At 42.8% G+C, this 17,004-nt stretch overlaps 1 protein-coding gene across 3 annotated transcripts in view; it reads right to left on the bottom strand.

Moving 5' to 3' along the window:
* The window catches only part of AMBRA1 (autophagy and beclin 1 regulator 1), a 190,111-nt gene that overhangs the window by 53,212 nt on the left and 119,895 nt on the right, over positions 1–17,004 (bottom strand). For all 3 annotated transcript variants that reach the window (XM_056851046.1, XM_056851047.1, XM_056851048.1), the window contains 2 exons: positions 10,361–10,549; positions 9,799–9,953 (listed from right to left, as the gene is read on the bottom strand). In XM_056851046.1, the coding sequence (XP_056707024.1) occupies positions 9,799–9,953; positions 10,361–10,549 (344 nt within the window). The remainder of the gene's footprint in view (positions 1–9,798; positions 9,954–10,360; positions 10,550–17,004) is intronic.

Below are 17,004 nucleotides of genomic sequence, written 5' to 3'. Positions count from 1 at the left end.
ACGTATGGCTCTTTAAGTACTTGAACACATGATTTCCAATGATATCCTATTCAACTTAACTATGGCTAGGAAGGGTTGTACACTGATCAGCACTCCCCAAACGTATTCCCTAATGATCGCTCTCCTTCCACCTTAGCAACTGCACAAAAGTAAGTTGGAGGAGGCTTATGACACATTTTATCTTGCACTAAACCATTTTGCAGGTTTGTGTTTATGCCAAAGGATGAGAAGAAAGTGTAAACAATCTAAATCTACACAGCCGCTGGTTGTTCCCTAGACTCTTCAAATTGGATAACTTGAATGGGCATTGCACAACAAATCTCCATAACAAACCTGGTTGAACATTACTGTTTTCCCATGACTGCTCTGACCGTAGGAGATATAAGGCTCTAGATCCTAACAAGGATCCAATTGTATCTCAGAGAAATACATTCCTTCCTGTAAGGAAGGAAAAGGAGAGATGAGAAACCTTTCTCCTTTAAATTAGGGCCTAAGAAAAAAGGCACGTCAAAGTCAAAACAAGGGCAGAAGTAAGGAGGCAGATAGAGAAGCTCGGCAGGAGCACCAGCCTTTCTTCCTTTGAACCTCAAGAAGCGTTTTTGTTCTCAGAGAGTTACTACTCATTTGCAAGCTGCAAAGAGATCTTAATAAATGCAAATAAATCAGACTACTAGATCTATCTTGTCAAAGCCAGAGTTAAGGAACTATATCAGTGTTTCCAGTGGAGTAGGCATGTTACTCTAAGGTTCCACAAGTCTCCTTTTTGATTGTGCAGCAACGGACTTACAGATAAACTGAAGTATAAGCTTCCATGGCTAGAACCCATTTCATGGGATGCTTAGGTGAAATCTCTTTCAGCAGAAACATATATGTTGTGGGGGGGGGGATTATGAGCACCAGGTTAACAGGTCATGAATGATCTTCTTTGAAAAATTCAAAAATACACAAGGAGAATGGGTGTAGGTGTTTATAACATAGGGGACCCAGAAGGACTTGCAAGAGGCATCTCATTCCCCCCTCTCCCACTATTCCCTCTTTAGCTTTCTTGAATGCCCCCAATCACCTCTGCTCTTTTCCTGACTCCTCCTCTCCTTCCCACCAACCAACCTTTATTTCCCCCCACCACATCGTCAGTTTTCCCTCCTCCCCATCCCTGGAAGCCTTTCCCTGTGAAAAGTTGGACCAAGCTACACAGTGCTGACCACTGGGCCAGGCCCAGTTGTATGATAGGGAATCCTCAAGGATTTGAGCAGGGCACCTCATTTCCCCCTTTATCCCCCTCCCCACACTATTTCCTCTTTCCAACCTCTATATCCTCACCCTTTCACACATCCTTCTCTTCTTCCCACCCAACAGCCAGCCTACCTTTTATTCACACACACACCCATCTTCAGCTATTTTACTTACTTACTTCATGTATATTCCACCTGTCTCCATAATGGGACCCAGAATAGTGTACATCATTCTGCTCTCCTCCATTTTATCTTCACAACCCTGTGAGGTAGATTAGGTTGAGTGTATGAGACTGGCCCAAGGTCACCCAGTGAGCTTCGAGAGCAGACTGGGAATTTTAACCTGAGTTCTCAGATCCTAGTCTGAAGCGCTAATGACTACAACACACTGGGTTTTGTGGAGTGGCTCCTGTTGTACAGTAACAAGCAGGCAGGCCTGCCTGCATGAGTCATGCAAGTCTCAGATGCCTAGTGGTGGCTGCCAGGCCTGGCCATGAAGAGTTCTCCTTCAAAGGATAACACAATCCTGGAAAGGGCTCTGTCCTCGACCCCTGCCTTTTACCAATAGAAACCAAGGCTTCAACTGGCAATACTGTTATGGCTGCCTGGCAACAACCACACACTGCATTTGTTTCTTAACGCTATGGAACCTGCTTCAATTATTTGGGGTTATCCTCCCAGGTATTTTTTAAAAATGATTTCAGATTTTTCTGCAAACTTAGGGCTTTTCTCAGGCTTGTTAAAAAATGTGTGTTGTCTGTTTCATGGCTCCAGTTTAAGAATCCGTAGATGTGGTCATATTGAGAATTAAGATACGTTGATGCTAAACTGTATAACACCTGCAGAAGCCAAATTTATTAACCCACTATTTAATATGATTAAACATTGATAAAATTCTAACAACAATTTCTAGTTGATGTTTCCTTGTCTTTTGCTGTCATTATTTACATGTTGCCTCATTGTCAGTCTGGAAAGCTTCGTGTTAGGAATTGTATCTGCTTGGCAGATTTCAGAGGATTGGGCTGTATGTATGGAATGAGGGCATGTTCAAACCCACAGGAATAACCAAGCTAAGCTCCAAAGGGGGTGAGGGGAGAGTCAGGTGTAGGATATCCAAGGAAGTAGTCCTGATTGCAGATGCATTATGATACGATTAAGACATATATTAATCTGGTCTTTAAGAAGCATGCATTAAATGAAGTGGACTTGAGTGTGAAATTGCTCCCTAGGAATCAATAAAGAACTGTAAATGAACTGTAAGCAAAGCCAACCATCCCCAGTGAATGGTTGCACTGTATGGCCAGAACAACTGAAAATGCATAGCCATGAGAAGCTGGTCAGGCATGGTCTGAATATGCTCCAAACCATGTTCTCTCCCTCAGTCCCCACCGGGCATAAAAGCAAGGTATAAATGAAGTTAAATGAATGAATGAATATTCATATAGACCACAGAATACAGTATCTGTACCAATACAGCAAAAACACTGGCTGATTTTAATCCTAGAGGTTACTGATGATCTCCCAGTTGCTGAATCTCTCATTAAATTACCTGAGGGGTTGCTGTAGAGGGCAAAGCCTAGCATCCCATTTCACGAACAGGCCAAATAGCAGCTACCTGGGGAGATGCTTTAAACTGGCTACCAGGCAGTCAGAAGGAAATTAACAAGAACTGGTTCTTGGGAAACAATTAATCATGCATCCAAACCTCCACTGGGAGACATGTTTTGCTTGCAACTAACCAAGAATCTAATTAGTTCATTTTCCTGCCAGGTTTTCCCAGTGGCCCCATGCCTTAGGACTGAAGGAGCACTGGTAAGTACTGGAATTTAAAATTAGAAAGCAAAGGGGGGGAAATAGAGCTAGCCTAGACAATGTGCTGTATCTACTGAGGGAGAAGACGCAGATCAAAGTGGAAAAAGAGCAGACGTCTTGAAGGCAGGGCCATCAGGATGACAGGAGATGGATGAGTATTTGGCAGTTCAGACAGAAATAGGAATTGTGCCAAACATGACTATGCCCCCAAGCTACTGCTGATTTCTAGCAAATTGCTTTGACAGCCACGAATCTTATAACAGGCTTGCAAAAGGTCATTTTACTGGTAAAAATGATGATCTCTGCTAATCTTCAGCCTTTGACAGTTTGTAAATTATACTCTGAGTTCCTGCTTAACTATCAAGAGGTGAAAAAGAACGCCCCCCCCCCAAAAAAAATCCAACATGGTAGAATTAGGACCAAAGTTACAGAGACAAAAGCAGAAGAATGCAGTTACAGCTGTCATTTCATACTCTCCTCCCAGCCAACTGGGCCTCTGCAGAATATACAAGACTGAACATCAATAATATGCCGATGACATAGCAACATGCATTATTCTGGACAGCATCCAATGGCGGTCAGCTGCTCTATGTCTGGCAGAAAATGGCAACTGAAAATGCCTAATCTGACTAAAACTGTTAGAAGTAGTACTGTTTTTGAAAAGCTGGGTCAAGATTTTACAGTTCTCACTTGTCCACACTTACAGCTTCAAAGAAAACCCCAAAATTCACTGCTGGTAGAGTCAATCTGCCTAAAATTTACATAATTTTCAAGATGTTCCCTACCTGGGACAAATGCTCTGAATGAACACACCTTCTCTTACAAAGTGCTACCCTGTTTGCCCATTCCATACAAACAGATCATGGATCTTTCCCCAAATGTTAGTTTTAACAGATTCTCTGTTATCATGATTGGTACACTACAGACAATCTAAATGTCCCCAGTTATTTCAATGCCAGTCTGCTCTCACAGCACACACACACACACACACACACACACAAGCCCACGTATAAGGTTGAATCAGCAGGAAAATGAAGCTATCACTGCCATTGGCCTCCAAGCTCCAAACAATCAGGAGTCCCCAGTGTGGCACCCATGGGCACTACGGCATCTGCCAACACCTTTCCTGAGACCCACTAAGTGTTTTTAGAAAGTGGGTGGGGTCAGATGTGGCTTTTGCCCAGCAAGGCGTCTGATTGGCCACTGGAGACCTGGTTGGCTGAGCAAATTTTTAAAAATGTTGTTTCAACGGCAGCTGACACCACAGTGTTGGTTTTTATTCTCTCTCACTTATTTAAAAATTACCCCTCTCTCCTCCCCTACACCTGGGCTTCCTCTATGTGCATGTATATGGCTCCACTTCCCACAGCAGCCATTTTGTGGCTGGCTCTGGCTCCCACTAGGGGACCCCTAGTTTAGCTTTTTTGTTATAGATAGCAGATAAGCAGAACTGTTTTAACTGAACGTCTCCGCTCCAAATTCACTTAATCTTCCTGTTCCACTAACCAGGCTCTACTATCCTCCAAGTATCCCCAAGTACCCACACACACAAACACACACACACAGCTACTCGTGTTCTCTTTTCTCTGCCCTTTCCTTCCACCACTATATCTATCAACTCCCCTTCAACTCCAGAAGAACTGAAGCTAAATTCCTAGACATTTCTGAAACTGGAGAAAAGCACTTCTCTTGCCTGCCATTAGCACTTCCTGGGTTACAGAGAGGAGAAGAGGGTAAGTTCTGCCACCGCTATGGTATATGCTTGTAAGTCAGACCCAGACAGAAAGGAAGAAATGGGAAAATGATAAGAAGAAACTGGTTTATTGACCTCTCTTATGCTAAGCGATGAATCATATTTGGGAGAGTTATGTTGGGACTCTGTCCCTGACTTGTATGTTTTTAAAGAATATATGGGGGGCGGACACAGGTTTTGTAAGATCACGAATATTTATTATGGACTCCTGCAAGGTTACTGGACAGAAATTAAAAACCCTGGCCAGGAAAATTCTTTTGTTGTTTGTGCATTATGATTCTCAGCCAAGAGCATTATGATTCGCAGCCATTTATTTTGGTTTCTGACAGTACTAAAAGCTGCTTACTCCATGCTATTTTGATGTCGAATCAGTCCCATGCTGGGCCAGACTTACAGACTTTGCATAGCTTTGTGAGTACGAGTATAGCAACAACAAAGGACAGACTTCTCCAGTGCTACAGCTATCTCTCTGTGTATCAGTAAAATGAATGCTGAGTATGCAGAAGTTCTGGGGGTGGGGGAGCGAAGGGGGAAGAGGGTCTCTACCAAAACCAGAGACTTCCTATCCTAGCAGACAAAACTGGGAGAGAATCAGAATAACCTCCCACCCTCCTCCTAAACAACAAGAACCCAGCAGAAGTCAGGGGCTGCACACATGTTGGCAGCAAAGGAAGAAGCATGCAGGAATGAACCCTCTGCAGGCTCGGGCTGGAAGATAGGCTGAAGGGAAGCAAATTGCCTCTTGCCATCTGCTTCTTTTTAGCTTGGGACAGAGTGGGAGGAGAGGGAGGAATTCTGTGGAGCACCAAGGCCCTGATTTACTGCAAAAACAGGGGCAGGGAAGGCAGCCCACATGTTACAAATGCTGTCTTGAAGTTTCACGAAGCATCAAATGCAAATCACCAAAATGTACTATACGGCCCACAGCAATCTCAGAGGAAGCTAATGAGCGTTGTAGCTAAACAGGCATCACAATTGCTGTCTGAGATGATCAAGCCTGGGTGAGGGACAGAGCAATTAAACTACTTTGTTGTTGCCCTTTTAGCTATAAACACACCACTTTCCCTGAGGTTACCACAGGCCAAGAATTCTATGTGTGAACTGGCCTTAAGTAAATCAAAACACTCAATTGTTAGCCCAGCTGAGATCATTAAGTACAGATACTTCATAAACTATATTGCTACTGCCTACGTCCTGCTGAGCTACACTGATAAAAAGCAGATGATCTCCAACTGCAGAGCTCTCCCTTTCTCTGCTGGTATGTTCCATTAGTTTATCACATGGCTAAAAATTAAATACATCAGGACAAAATGTTTCTTGAAGGCAAAAAAAGCCTAGTTCAGTTCCAATTGCGGGTTCTGTATTTGCCAGTACAAACAGCAAATATTTAGAAATAAAATTATTAAATATCTCACCAACTTTTTTCAAAGCTTGAGAAAGGTAACAATTTAACCCCGATTAAAACAGAATAAAATTCATTCCAGGTTAGGAGTCTCAAGATCCCTGCCATTTTAACCCTGATTCCTGAATCAAACCCAAACACACATCTTGCTACACTGCTGAAAGATCCTTGGAATTTGACAATTCCCAGGAGAATAGTGGTTGGCAACAACTCCAAATGATTACTGGAGCTCAAAATATTGTCGAAGGCTTTCACGGTCAGAGTTCATTGGTTCTTGTAGGTTATCCGGGCTGTGTGACCGTGGCCTTGGTATTTTCTTTCCTGATGTTTCGCCAGCAGCTGTGGCAGGCATCATCAGAGGAGTAACACTGAAGAGACACTGTAGAGACGCTGTCCTTCAGTGTTACTCCTCTGAAGATGCCTGCCACAGCTGCTGGCGAAACGTCAGGAAAGAAAATACCAAGACCACGGTCACACAGCCCGGATAACCTACAAGAACCAAAGATTACTGGAGTTGTGTCTGAATCTGACAAGGAATAATATCTCTTACACTGCAATCCGGGGGGTAGCTGCGTTGCAGCCAAGGATGGCACAGCCACAGCGCAGCCGAACCACCTCCTAAGTGGCTTGCTGCACCGCAGCCAGCAATCTAACAGGGATGCTCCCCCAACCCCCAAGGAACTGCTGTACGCAGCTCTATGGGCTGTGCCCAAGTTTTTGCCGGCATACGCTCATGCCAGAAAATGTGGACATTTCCATGTCAAAAGGACTCAGGGAGCTGACTAATGTCAGCCCCGCCCCTGGGAAAAACCCCTTTGGCACCGGCACAAGCCCATTCCAGAGGTGTGCCAGTCTGCATTGCCGCTACAGGAGCTGCCGCGTCACTCCCCAGTGCCGGCCTATGTGCCCCAGTGTAGATGCCCCTTACACCGGCGCAAAGGGTATTTACACTGACATTGGAGTCATGCCGCCTCCTCAGCGCTTCCCCCGACTTGTGGATGGCACTGTTAGTGACGCTCATGCTAGTCTCCCAGACTGCCAGTACAGCACAATCCTAAATTGCAAATAATAGTGTAAACGTCACAAAATATGAATAATGGGTGTGGAAGAGTCCCAAAATTCAACCCCATGCCAAAAAAGAAGAAGAAAAGAAACCACTAGCCCCCCTGTCCCACCTGTGTAGCATACATACGGCACTATTATCACTGTTCAGGATTAAGAATTTTAAAACATTGATAATGTAGTACTTGAAAAGTTCACATTTATATTTAAAATATATTACGCATGTATATCAATTGACTTACTCTTATTGTTTACCTAAGAAGGTATCAATAAAACATAAATAGCAATTTGATTATGTTACCATGTGTGAATGCCAGGTCTTTCATTCCAAAAAAAAAAAAAAAAAGATTGAACAGAAGGAAGTTAATGAAACAGAGCAGAACTTTAGAGGAACGATTGATATTGTGCCACATGAAATCTGGAAAAGCCATTTAAACTTGCCCAGACTTGATAGGAGCACAGACTAAAACACTGATTGAAATACCATAAGCAAGCTAACGTAAGTAGAAACCCCAAGTTTGTATTTAACAGCCGGGATAGTACCCGGTGGCCATCCATCAATAGATACAGCTGGGTGTCATCTGCATCCTGATGGCATCCCAGCTTGACACTCTTGACTAGCTGAGCAAGGGGACACATACAGATACTAAAATAGCATTGGGGAAAGGACTGTACCCTGAGGGACCCTCATACCATGGGGTATTGGGATGAGATCCCCTCTCCTAGCGACACCCTCTGTCCCCAACCTTGAAGGAATGAGATCAGCCATTTCAGGGCAGTCCCTCAAAGTTCAATGTTAATGACCTACCATACTGATTCTAAACCAACAGCTGCTTTTCAGAAATGGTAATGTGACTAAAGGATCCACAGGACACTTTCCCCAGGAACTGGGGGATGTGAATTAGTCCTCCATAGATGCGGTTGCAGCTTCTAGGAGACCATTCCCAAAAATCACAGTAGCTGGAATATGGGCTATCATATTTCTGAGAATAGCTAATGGCAAGCGGCAGCTCCAGCCATTAAAGATAGGGTTGCCAACCTCCAGGAGAGGCCTAGAAATCTCCCAGAATTCCTACACAGATAAATTCCTCAGAGAAAATGGCTGCTTGAGAGGGTGGACTCTACTGCATTATACCCTGCTAAATCCCCTCCTCTCCCCAAACCCTGCCCTCCCCAGTCTCCACCTCCAAATCTCCAGGAATATCTCAACCCAGAATTGGCAGCTGTAATTAAAGGTCTGCTTAACACAACACATTCGTTCACATTAACATGGTCCTGGTCTAGAAATGAGGTGCATTGCATGAAGCTCTCCTGTGAATGGTGAACCAGCACTAATAATTGAAATATGAAAACATGGATAAGAATTCTAACAGGTGGCCTAAATTCACCTATAAATTACTAAATTCACCTATTTACTAAAATTACTAAAATTCACCTATTTACTAAAATTTACTAAATTCACCTATTTACTACCACTAATTACTAAATTCACCTATAAAGAAAATCCTCACAAGATGGCTTACTTTTTCGGCTTTGGGTGAGTTGTGTGAATTATTAAACACTTTTGTTCAAAAGATAAGAGCACTTTTGATACAAAGGACATTCCACTAAGAGCAAAACACAAAAATTTCTATACTTTGGCATTGTTTTGATGCTTCTGCAACCAAACTCTGCTGGAAAGGAAACAATAAGTACATCTGGAAGAGTTACGTGATATAAAGTTGCTGTAACAAAGGAACTTTACAGACTGAGCTAACTATTCAGCAAAACAATTCCCCTTCCCCCAAGCAAATCTATAAAGTATTCAGGAATATCTATTTTAGCAAATCTAATCAAATAAATGAACTTATGCTTGCTATTGTGTTAAACTTAGAACTGATCTTCATGAATGAATAAGTATGCTATGTAATGCATAAGAATTAACTTAACCAATATTAATTTTCTTCCTAAATTTAATTTTCAAAAAAACTGTTATTTGTTGACTGTTTCTGAAGAGCTCTTATTATTCTCCAGGCCAAAGCTTTAAAATGTGTAGAGGATGATTAAACCCACAAATGAGATATCAGCTACAGAACTGTGTTAAAAGTGAGTTTGTACGATTCCCAGTTTAATCAATTGGTCTGGTCAGCAAGAGTTTTAGTGTAGATTTATAGGTCTCCTTTATCTTAAGCGCTCAGGGCAAGAAGCAATCGTACTGAGATATGGTTCCATGACAATGATGTGTTCACTATCCAAGTTTACTGGCAATGAAAGCAACACTGATCACAAGAAGAGAAGCAGAAAGCAGATAGTACCTTGGACCAAAAATATTATTTATATAGCACTTTACAACTAACCTTTTATACTAGGAATGTGTTATTTCTTTTTTATAGAAGGATGAGTAGTACTGAGACAGAGTGATTTATCCAAGGACATGCACTAAGCCCATGGGCAAACAGCCTGCTGGTTACGAATGGACCATCATGACTCTCGGTGCAGAAAACTACCATAAGAACAAGATACAGACAAAAGACTAGAGCAGAGAAACTCCCACTTACCCTCATTGAGGTTTCTCCTCCATGTGGCTGCTGAAGCCTGAAGACCTGAGCCACCATGTGTTCTGTGGAAGGGTGAAGCAAGATACGGCGAGAAGCCAATCCTACCATGACATACCTGCCCATTGGGGACAGGCTAACAGAAATGGCATTGGGGCCTGGGAATGAAACACACAACCGGTTATTGTTTTTTCTCCATTAGGGGACTGCAAACAATTTCCTACACTATGTTTCCCGCCTTCCCTCTTATCTGTTAACTCAGACTACCAGTCTAGTCCCACTAATCCTTGTAAAAAGAACCACCATGAAAAGATTACTAAAGAGCTGATTAGGAACCTGAAAGGTCCATTCCCCATTATCAGCTGTATCAGCCTGCGTCATCACTATACTGCTCTACTATTAGCTAAATGAACATTTGATAGAGATAGTAGTTCTCTAGACTCAGCATTATATACCCTTTCATGCCATCTGGATATACAGCCAGCAAATGTTTCCTTGTAGCTGCATTTCTGAGTGAATGATGGTGAATGGTCAGATTTCACTCAGCTCGTCAATACTATCTTACCAAATCGTTTTGTGTACAGCATCTCTCCTAAGTTGTGTGGTGCAAGAGAATACACTGCCAGTATTCCTTCATCAGGAAAGCCCCGCTGACTGCTAGGAATGAACGCTGCCAGGAGCTGCCCATCTGCAGAGATATCACAACTGGCATCATTGTATATCTTGCAATTCTGCACTAGCACATTCACAGAGGCTGCAATGAAAAAGAAAGATCAGAAATTAAAGCTGGAATGCAAGGGATATCAGATACTTTTAAAAAACAGACATTATACAAGAGGTTTGCCCCAAAGCGTTCAGAACATTTATTGTTTTCCCAGAATATAAATTTATTCAAAATGTAGGTATGTTTTCAAGAACTTGAAGAGTGAGGAATGTGCACATCCCAGAGCGATCAAAGCACTTTAGTCCCTGACATGTGTGTACACAAATGTTTCTATTTCCAGATATTAAGCAACATAAAAGTCTTTACTGGCTCTCCATTTCACAGGCTGCTGTTGTTGATATGGCAATGCTGTATGTTTACAAATAACAGAGAATTCAGAGGCCAGATTATCACAAATTCTGAAGGGATGCCATCTACAATAATTGTAGATGTTTACGGTTAATACTATGGAAATTCAATAATTTGTAATGAACTGTGATTAAGCACAGCTAACGACAGCTGATAACAAAACATGATCACTTGTACAATAGGTAGAGTAGATAACAATGAGTAAGCCCATCTTAGTGCCATTCTACATACCCCTTTCTTTGTCCTTCAAAGACCAAGCTGGCACAAAGTCCTAGCACTTCAAGCTCAACCTTTTCTTCTCTGTATTGTTTGCTAAAATCTATATTGATGCTCTGGTTATTCCATCTACCCCAAGAAACACTTCCACATCTCTCCTTCATGGCCTCCCTTCCCTCTTCAGAATGCCTCCCTAATCCCTTCTCCCTCTCTCCCTATTATGTCTTTGATACTACCGGTACCAGATTAGTTTTAGCCACAGTAGTCCATTCCTTACTACCTATAGTATTATAATAATAAATATCATACTGTGTAAAAAGGGAAAAAAGAATTATTTTCAGGTGTTAATCACCTCTAAGCATAATTCAGTCATTCAAAAATGGAGACAAATGCCTAATAACTATATTTGAGAAGGTTTCGCTCTGGAATTACTGACCTAGAGGATAAGAAAATGGGCTGTCACAGAAGATTGACAGAAACAGACTTTGCCATGCTAGATCCACAAGAATGAAAACTGTATGCGTAAAGTGATTTACAATATTTGTTCATAATGGATTATGCAAGCTTTCTGAGCTCTTCATCAGGCAGGGTGGAAACAAGTCAGGGCCACAGACAAAAAAGGAGACTTCACAGATATCCTCAGAGTTACTCTTACTTTCTGATAAAGCTATTCTTAGTACGATCCTCTGCTTCAGAGGTATTTTTAAAATGTGTAGGGTGATCCACTCACCTCCACAGAAAGGAAGAAACTCATTCCTTCCTATACTTTCTTACCAACAACCTGCAACCCCTTTGTGTTCTTCACCATGAAACCTGTTCTCAGCCCAACCTTTCATCTGGCCTTTCCTTTCTTCGACTGCAGACTTCTGATGTTGTTTCCTCAGGTCCTGCTTTTTCTCCCATTGCCTAACCTGGTTCTTAGTAAGCAGTCTTTGCTGCCGAGCATTCTTATTTTCCCTCAAAACGTCTCTTGTCCTTAGACCCAGTTTAAGGGAGGGGCTGTCGTTCAGTGGTAGAGCATCTGCTTGGCATGCAGAAAGTCCCAGGTTCAATCCCCAGCATCTCCAGTTAAAGGGACTAGGCAAGTAGGTGATCTGCCTGAGACCCTGGAGAGCCGCTGCCAGTCTGAGTAGACAATACTGACTTTGATGGACCAAGGGAGTGATTCAGTATAAGCCAGCTTGATGTGTTCATGTATTTCTAAACCTCCGTATCTAGTCCTGCCTATGTTAAACACTCCTTTCTTTGTTTTCTCTACTGCCTTTTCCTTAAACATTTATCCTACCTACTTTTTCTCTTGTACCCCAGTGCACTAGAGATGTGAGGGCCCACAAAAAAATAGTTTTCGCAGTGATGCTTTTCCTCCCAGTTTTTTCATCAGAAAAATTCTGGAATTTTGAGGAGCACTGGAAAAATGCCTCCTATAAAATATTTTCTCTTTTTGAGTGAAAAAAACCTTGTCTTACAAACCATTTTACTCATTGCAAATATACAGCATGAAAAAAAATCAGAATACTTTCTCAGTTTTTCCAATGGAGAAATTGGAAACTTTGGAGGATCACTGGAAAAAAAAGATTTTTATAATGTGGCCATATACAATACTCTCAAGTTTCTTTTAACTATACACAATTTTTGCAAGAATTAATACACCTAATGTGTTTAACAATAATACATTATTAAATAGTGCAGTGTTTCAATGTTATAAAGTTTAGCTTAATATCCAAACATGCTGGTAGTCCTACCTATTACAACTCTCTTAAGAGATTTTCTGTCCAAATAATACCGTTTCTTTTGCTTAGTACAGAATTTATTTTCTATCTTCAACTTCTATTTTTTCCTACCTCACAAATGGCAACAATCGAAGATAACTATGGTAGCAAAGGGTACAGCAGTTTGCAACTCCTTCTCAAGGGTTCAGTGTATTTGCAATTTTTCTTATAGAAAATGAAGACCTTTGTACTTTTAAACTTATATAATTATGCCAAATAATATAATTGTATGTGCTGTCAAAGTTATACATTATGCATTTTAACAATTTTAAAATTTAGGCTTGATAGGAAAGTAAGTATTTTATGTATTGCAATACCCCCCCTCAAATTTTCCCCTGTGGCTTCAAAATTTCTGGAAACTTTATATCTCTCTATAGTTCCCTGGCAATTCTGTTGTTGCTTTATTTATTTTATGTAAAATATTTTATGCTACCTTTCCACCCAATCATGGTGGCCAGAGTGGTGCACATAAAAACATTTGAACAATTAAAAACAATGTTTAAAATGATAAAATAGTTCAGTGAACATATATAAACAAACAACACTAGAACTAGGAAGGAGGGCCCATAATCATTACTGGGGATATGCCAAACAAAACAAAGAAAGTCTTCATCCGCTGGCAGAAGCCACTGATAGAGGGAGGCAGACAATTCTATCTGGGGAGGGAGTTCCAAAGTATTGGTGCCATAACCGCAAAATACCTTTCTTGGGTCGCCACCCACCTAGCCTCAGATAGCGGGGACGACCAAACCAAGGGCCTCTGAAGGTGACTGAAGCGAACAGGTAAGCTCATATGGGAAAAGGCAATCCTTAAGATATGTTGGTCCCAGCATACAGGGCTTTGAACTGAGCCCGGAAGCAAACTGGAAGCTAGTGTCGATGGAATAAGACCGGAGAGGTATGGTCCCTATGACAAACACCAGTCAACACTCTGGCCATCCCCCGCCCACCCCCCAACATCCTTGTGCCATACAGTTTCTGGTTTCACTGTCCTTCACCTTCTTCTCATCATTGAGCCTCCTCATTCAGCTTGCCCTAATCTGTCCAAACAGCTCCCTTTGTCACAGAGCCAGTGTGAGGTTTCAGTCAAAGCCAAACTGGCTTCTGACTTCTTACAGAGGCTCTTGCAGACTGCATGCAAAAGCTTCATTCTCTTTGAGAACGCGTCACCATTGCTGTTGCAACCACCACCAAATTCACAGGATATTTTAATTTAGATTACACAACTTCCTGACTATGGTGCTCAAGTATCTCTGTGGTCTCTACGTGCCACACACAGTTCTAGCTAGCTGCTTTCAGAAGTGAAGGATCTACATGGAACATTCACAGAAGTCTGAATTAAACACGAGGGGCTCGTTTCAGCCACTGTGCAACCCATGAAAAGCAGCTACATATGGCTTAGTTAGCATGCCACTATGAAAGCCATAAGAGCTATGCATCTCTAGTGTGCAACCAAAGCACAAATGTCCACGTTGTATAGTTTGTAATGCAACTGAAACAAGACCATGATTGTATGCAAAGTTGCAAGGAAAACATTTTGCCTTACCAGCCTCTTCGTTAAATTAGGCCTAAAAGAAGCATTTTTGAGAAGGAAAAGTTGTCTACTGTAAGAAAATTGCTGCAGTGAAACCACCATTCCATTCCTGGTTTCTTCTGTACTGTTAACAATGGCAAGTTTTCAGATCAAAAGGAACACTAGAGAATACTTAAATATAACACTGGGAGAGATCCAAAACTATCAACAAGAGGCACGTTGTTTCTTATGGTAACTCTGGAATTAGTGGCCTCCATGATACTGATAGCCCAGGATAGCCCGATCTCGTCAGATCTCAGAAGCTATGCAAGGTTAGCCCTGGTTAGTATTCGGAAGGGCCCACCAAAGAATATCGGGATCGCTATGCAGAGGCAAGCAATATCAAACTGTCTTCGAACATCCCTCACCTTGAAAACCTATAGGGTTGCCATAAAGTTGGCTGTGACTTGACAGCAGAAAGAGCCTTGGTTCACTTACCGTGAAGGCTTCTTCTGCTCGTAGGTAAGAAGGGCGTCTTCAATCTGGGTTATTTTCCTTTATTTGCTAGGGAAGGCAGGATTCAACAAAAATGTAGGCCTTCCGGTTCTCCGGGGGAAATGACCCCCTCCCATCGGAATGCCTCAGTAGTTGAAAAGCTTAGATATTATTTGTAGAAAAAACTCTTATAATTTAAATTTGAAAACAGAACTTCTTTCCCCTTGATAGAAAAGGCAACAAAGGGACAAACAACTGGTATTAAAAACACCATGAAGATAACAGGAACAACTTCACGTGAAAAACACCCTCCCCCTTATTTTTTTTTTTTTTTTGTGTGTGTGTGTGTGTGTGTGCTTCTGGCAGGAACTAGGGAGGGGAAGACGCCCTTCTTACCTACGAGCAGAAGAAGCCTTCACGGTAAGTGAACCAAGGCTCTTTCTCGCTCTAGGTAAGAAGGGCGTCTTCAATCTGGGACTTACCAGAGCTGCTAATGAATTAGGGTGGGAAGCTAGTCCTCATGCACTGCCTGAAGCACTCCCAGGCCAAATGCAGCGGAATCTCTGGAGAAAGTATCCATCTTGTAATGTCTAGTAAAGGTCGACAAGGAAGACCAAGTAGCGGCATTACAAATCTGTTCCAGTGACACTCTATGTTTAAAGGCCGCAGTAGTGGCTGCACTCCTCACAGAATGTGCCGTAATGCTGGACGGAATCCCTACGCCAGAATTTTTATAGGCTAGGGAAATGCAGGTCTTTATGGCATTGCTAATAGCCGCCCGTGACATAGCCCCACCCTTGTTGGGGGCTGTCAAAGAAATAAAGAGTCGCTCTGATTTCCTAATCTGCTGTGTCCTTCTGATGTAGATGCGTAGTGCTCTTTTAACATCTAGCGAGTGCCAATCCCTTTCCCTTTGGTTGGAAGGGTGTGGAAAAAAGGTAGGGAGAATGATCTCTTGTTCAAGGTGAAAACGTGTGTGGACCTTTGGAATAAAAGAGGGATCTGTCCGAAGAACCACTCTATTTTTATGAAAGATGCAAAGCTCCGGTCTAACTGAGAGAGCTCCTAGCTCTGACACCCTCCTGGCTGAGGTAACCGCGGTGAGGAAAAGAGCCTTCATGCGGACCCACTTGAGGTCGACCGTTCTGAGAGGCTCGAACGGTGACTTTGTCAAGGCTAGTAATACAGTGCGCAAATTCCAGGAGGGAAATCTATGAACCACTGCTGGCGATGACAGTTTCACCCCTCTAAGAAATGCCTTGATGTGAGGGTGTTTTGACAAGGGGTACTTGGCTACTCGAGGTACCAAGGTGGCTATAGCGGCCAATTGACGTCTCATGGTGGAAACTTTAAGGCCAAGCTTTCTTCCCTCTTGAAGAAAGGCTAAGATATCCGCAACCCTTGGTTTCAGGGGATTTTTGGAGTTACGGTGACACCATGTGGCAAAAACCTTCCAAGTAGCCCCGTATATACGTTGAGTGGCTGGTTTTCTAGAGGCCAAGATGGTATCGACAATGCCAGCATCGTATCCCTGATCTAATAAGTCTCTCCTCTCAAGTGCCATACGGTTAGCCGATACCACCCGGGGTCCGGGTGGCAAATCGGTCCTTGAATTAAGAGGTCTTGTCTGGATGGAAGTTGCCAGGGAGGTTGTACTGACATCTGTTGTAAGGCCGGATACCAAGGCCGTCTTGGCCAATCCGGAGCTACCAGCAGTACCGTGGCTTGGAGAGTCCGTATCCGTCTGATCACCCTGGGAATAAGAGGTAGAGGAGGAAACGCGTATAGCAGGCCGTTCGGCCATGGGGACAAGAGGGCATCTGTTCTTTCCGCTCCGGCTTGGTGATACCTGGAGTAGAACCTGTTGAGTTGGGAGTTGGCCGGCGTGGCAAACAAGTCCACCTGAGGAGTCCCGAACCTGATGGTGATTTGAAGGAAGACCTCCGGGTGCAGGGACCACTCGGCCTCGTCGAGGTGTTGTCTGCTGAGCCAGTCGGCCTGAATATTCTGCACTCCCTGGATGTGCTCGGCAGAAATCGAAGCTAAGTGGGTCTCCGCCCACTCTAAGATCTTGGAGGCCTGCTTGTGCAGTGAGGACGACTTGGAGCCCCCCTGCTTGTTTATGTGAGCCTTCGCGGATATGT

This window comes from Euleptes europaea, chromosome 6 (genome assembly GCF_029931775.1).
Source record: "Euleptes europaea isolate rEulEur1 chromosome 6, rEulEur1.hap1, whole genome shotgun sequence".
In the NCBI taxonomy this organism is placed as follows: Eukaryota; Metazoa; Chordata; class Lepidosauria; order Squamata; family Sphaerodactylidae; genus Euleptes; species Euleptes europaea.
Note: the sequence above shows the minus strand (reverse complement) of the source record. Positions and strands in the feature narration are given on the sequence as shown.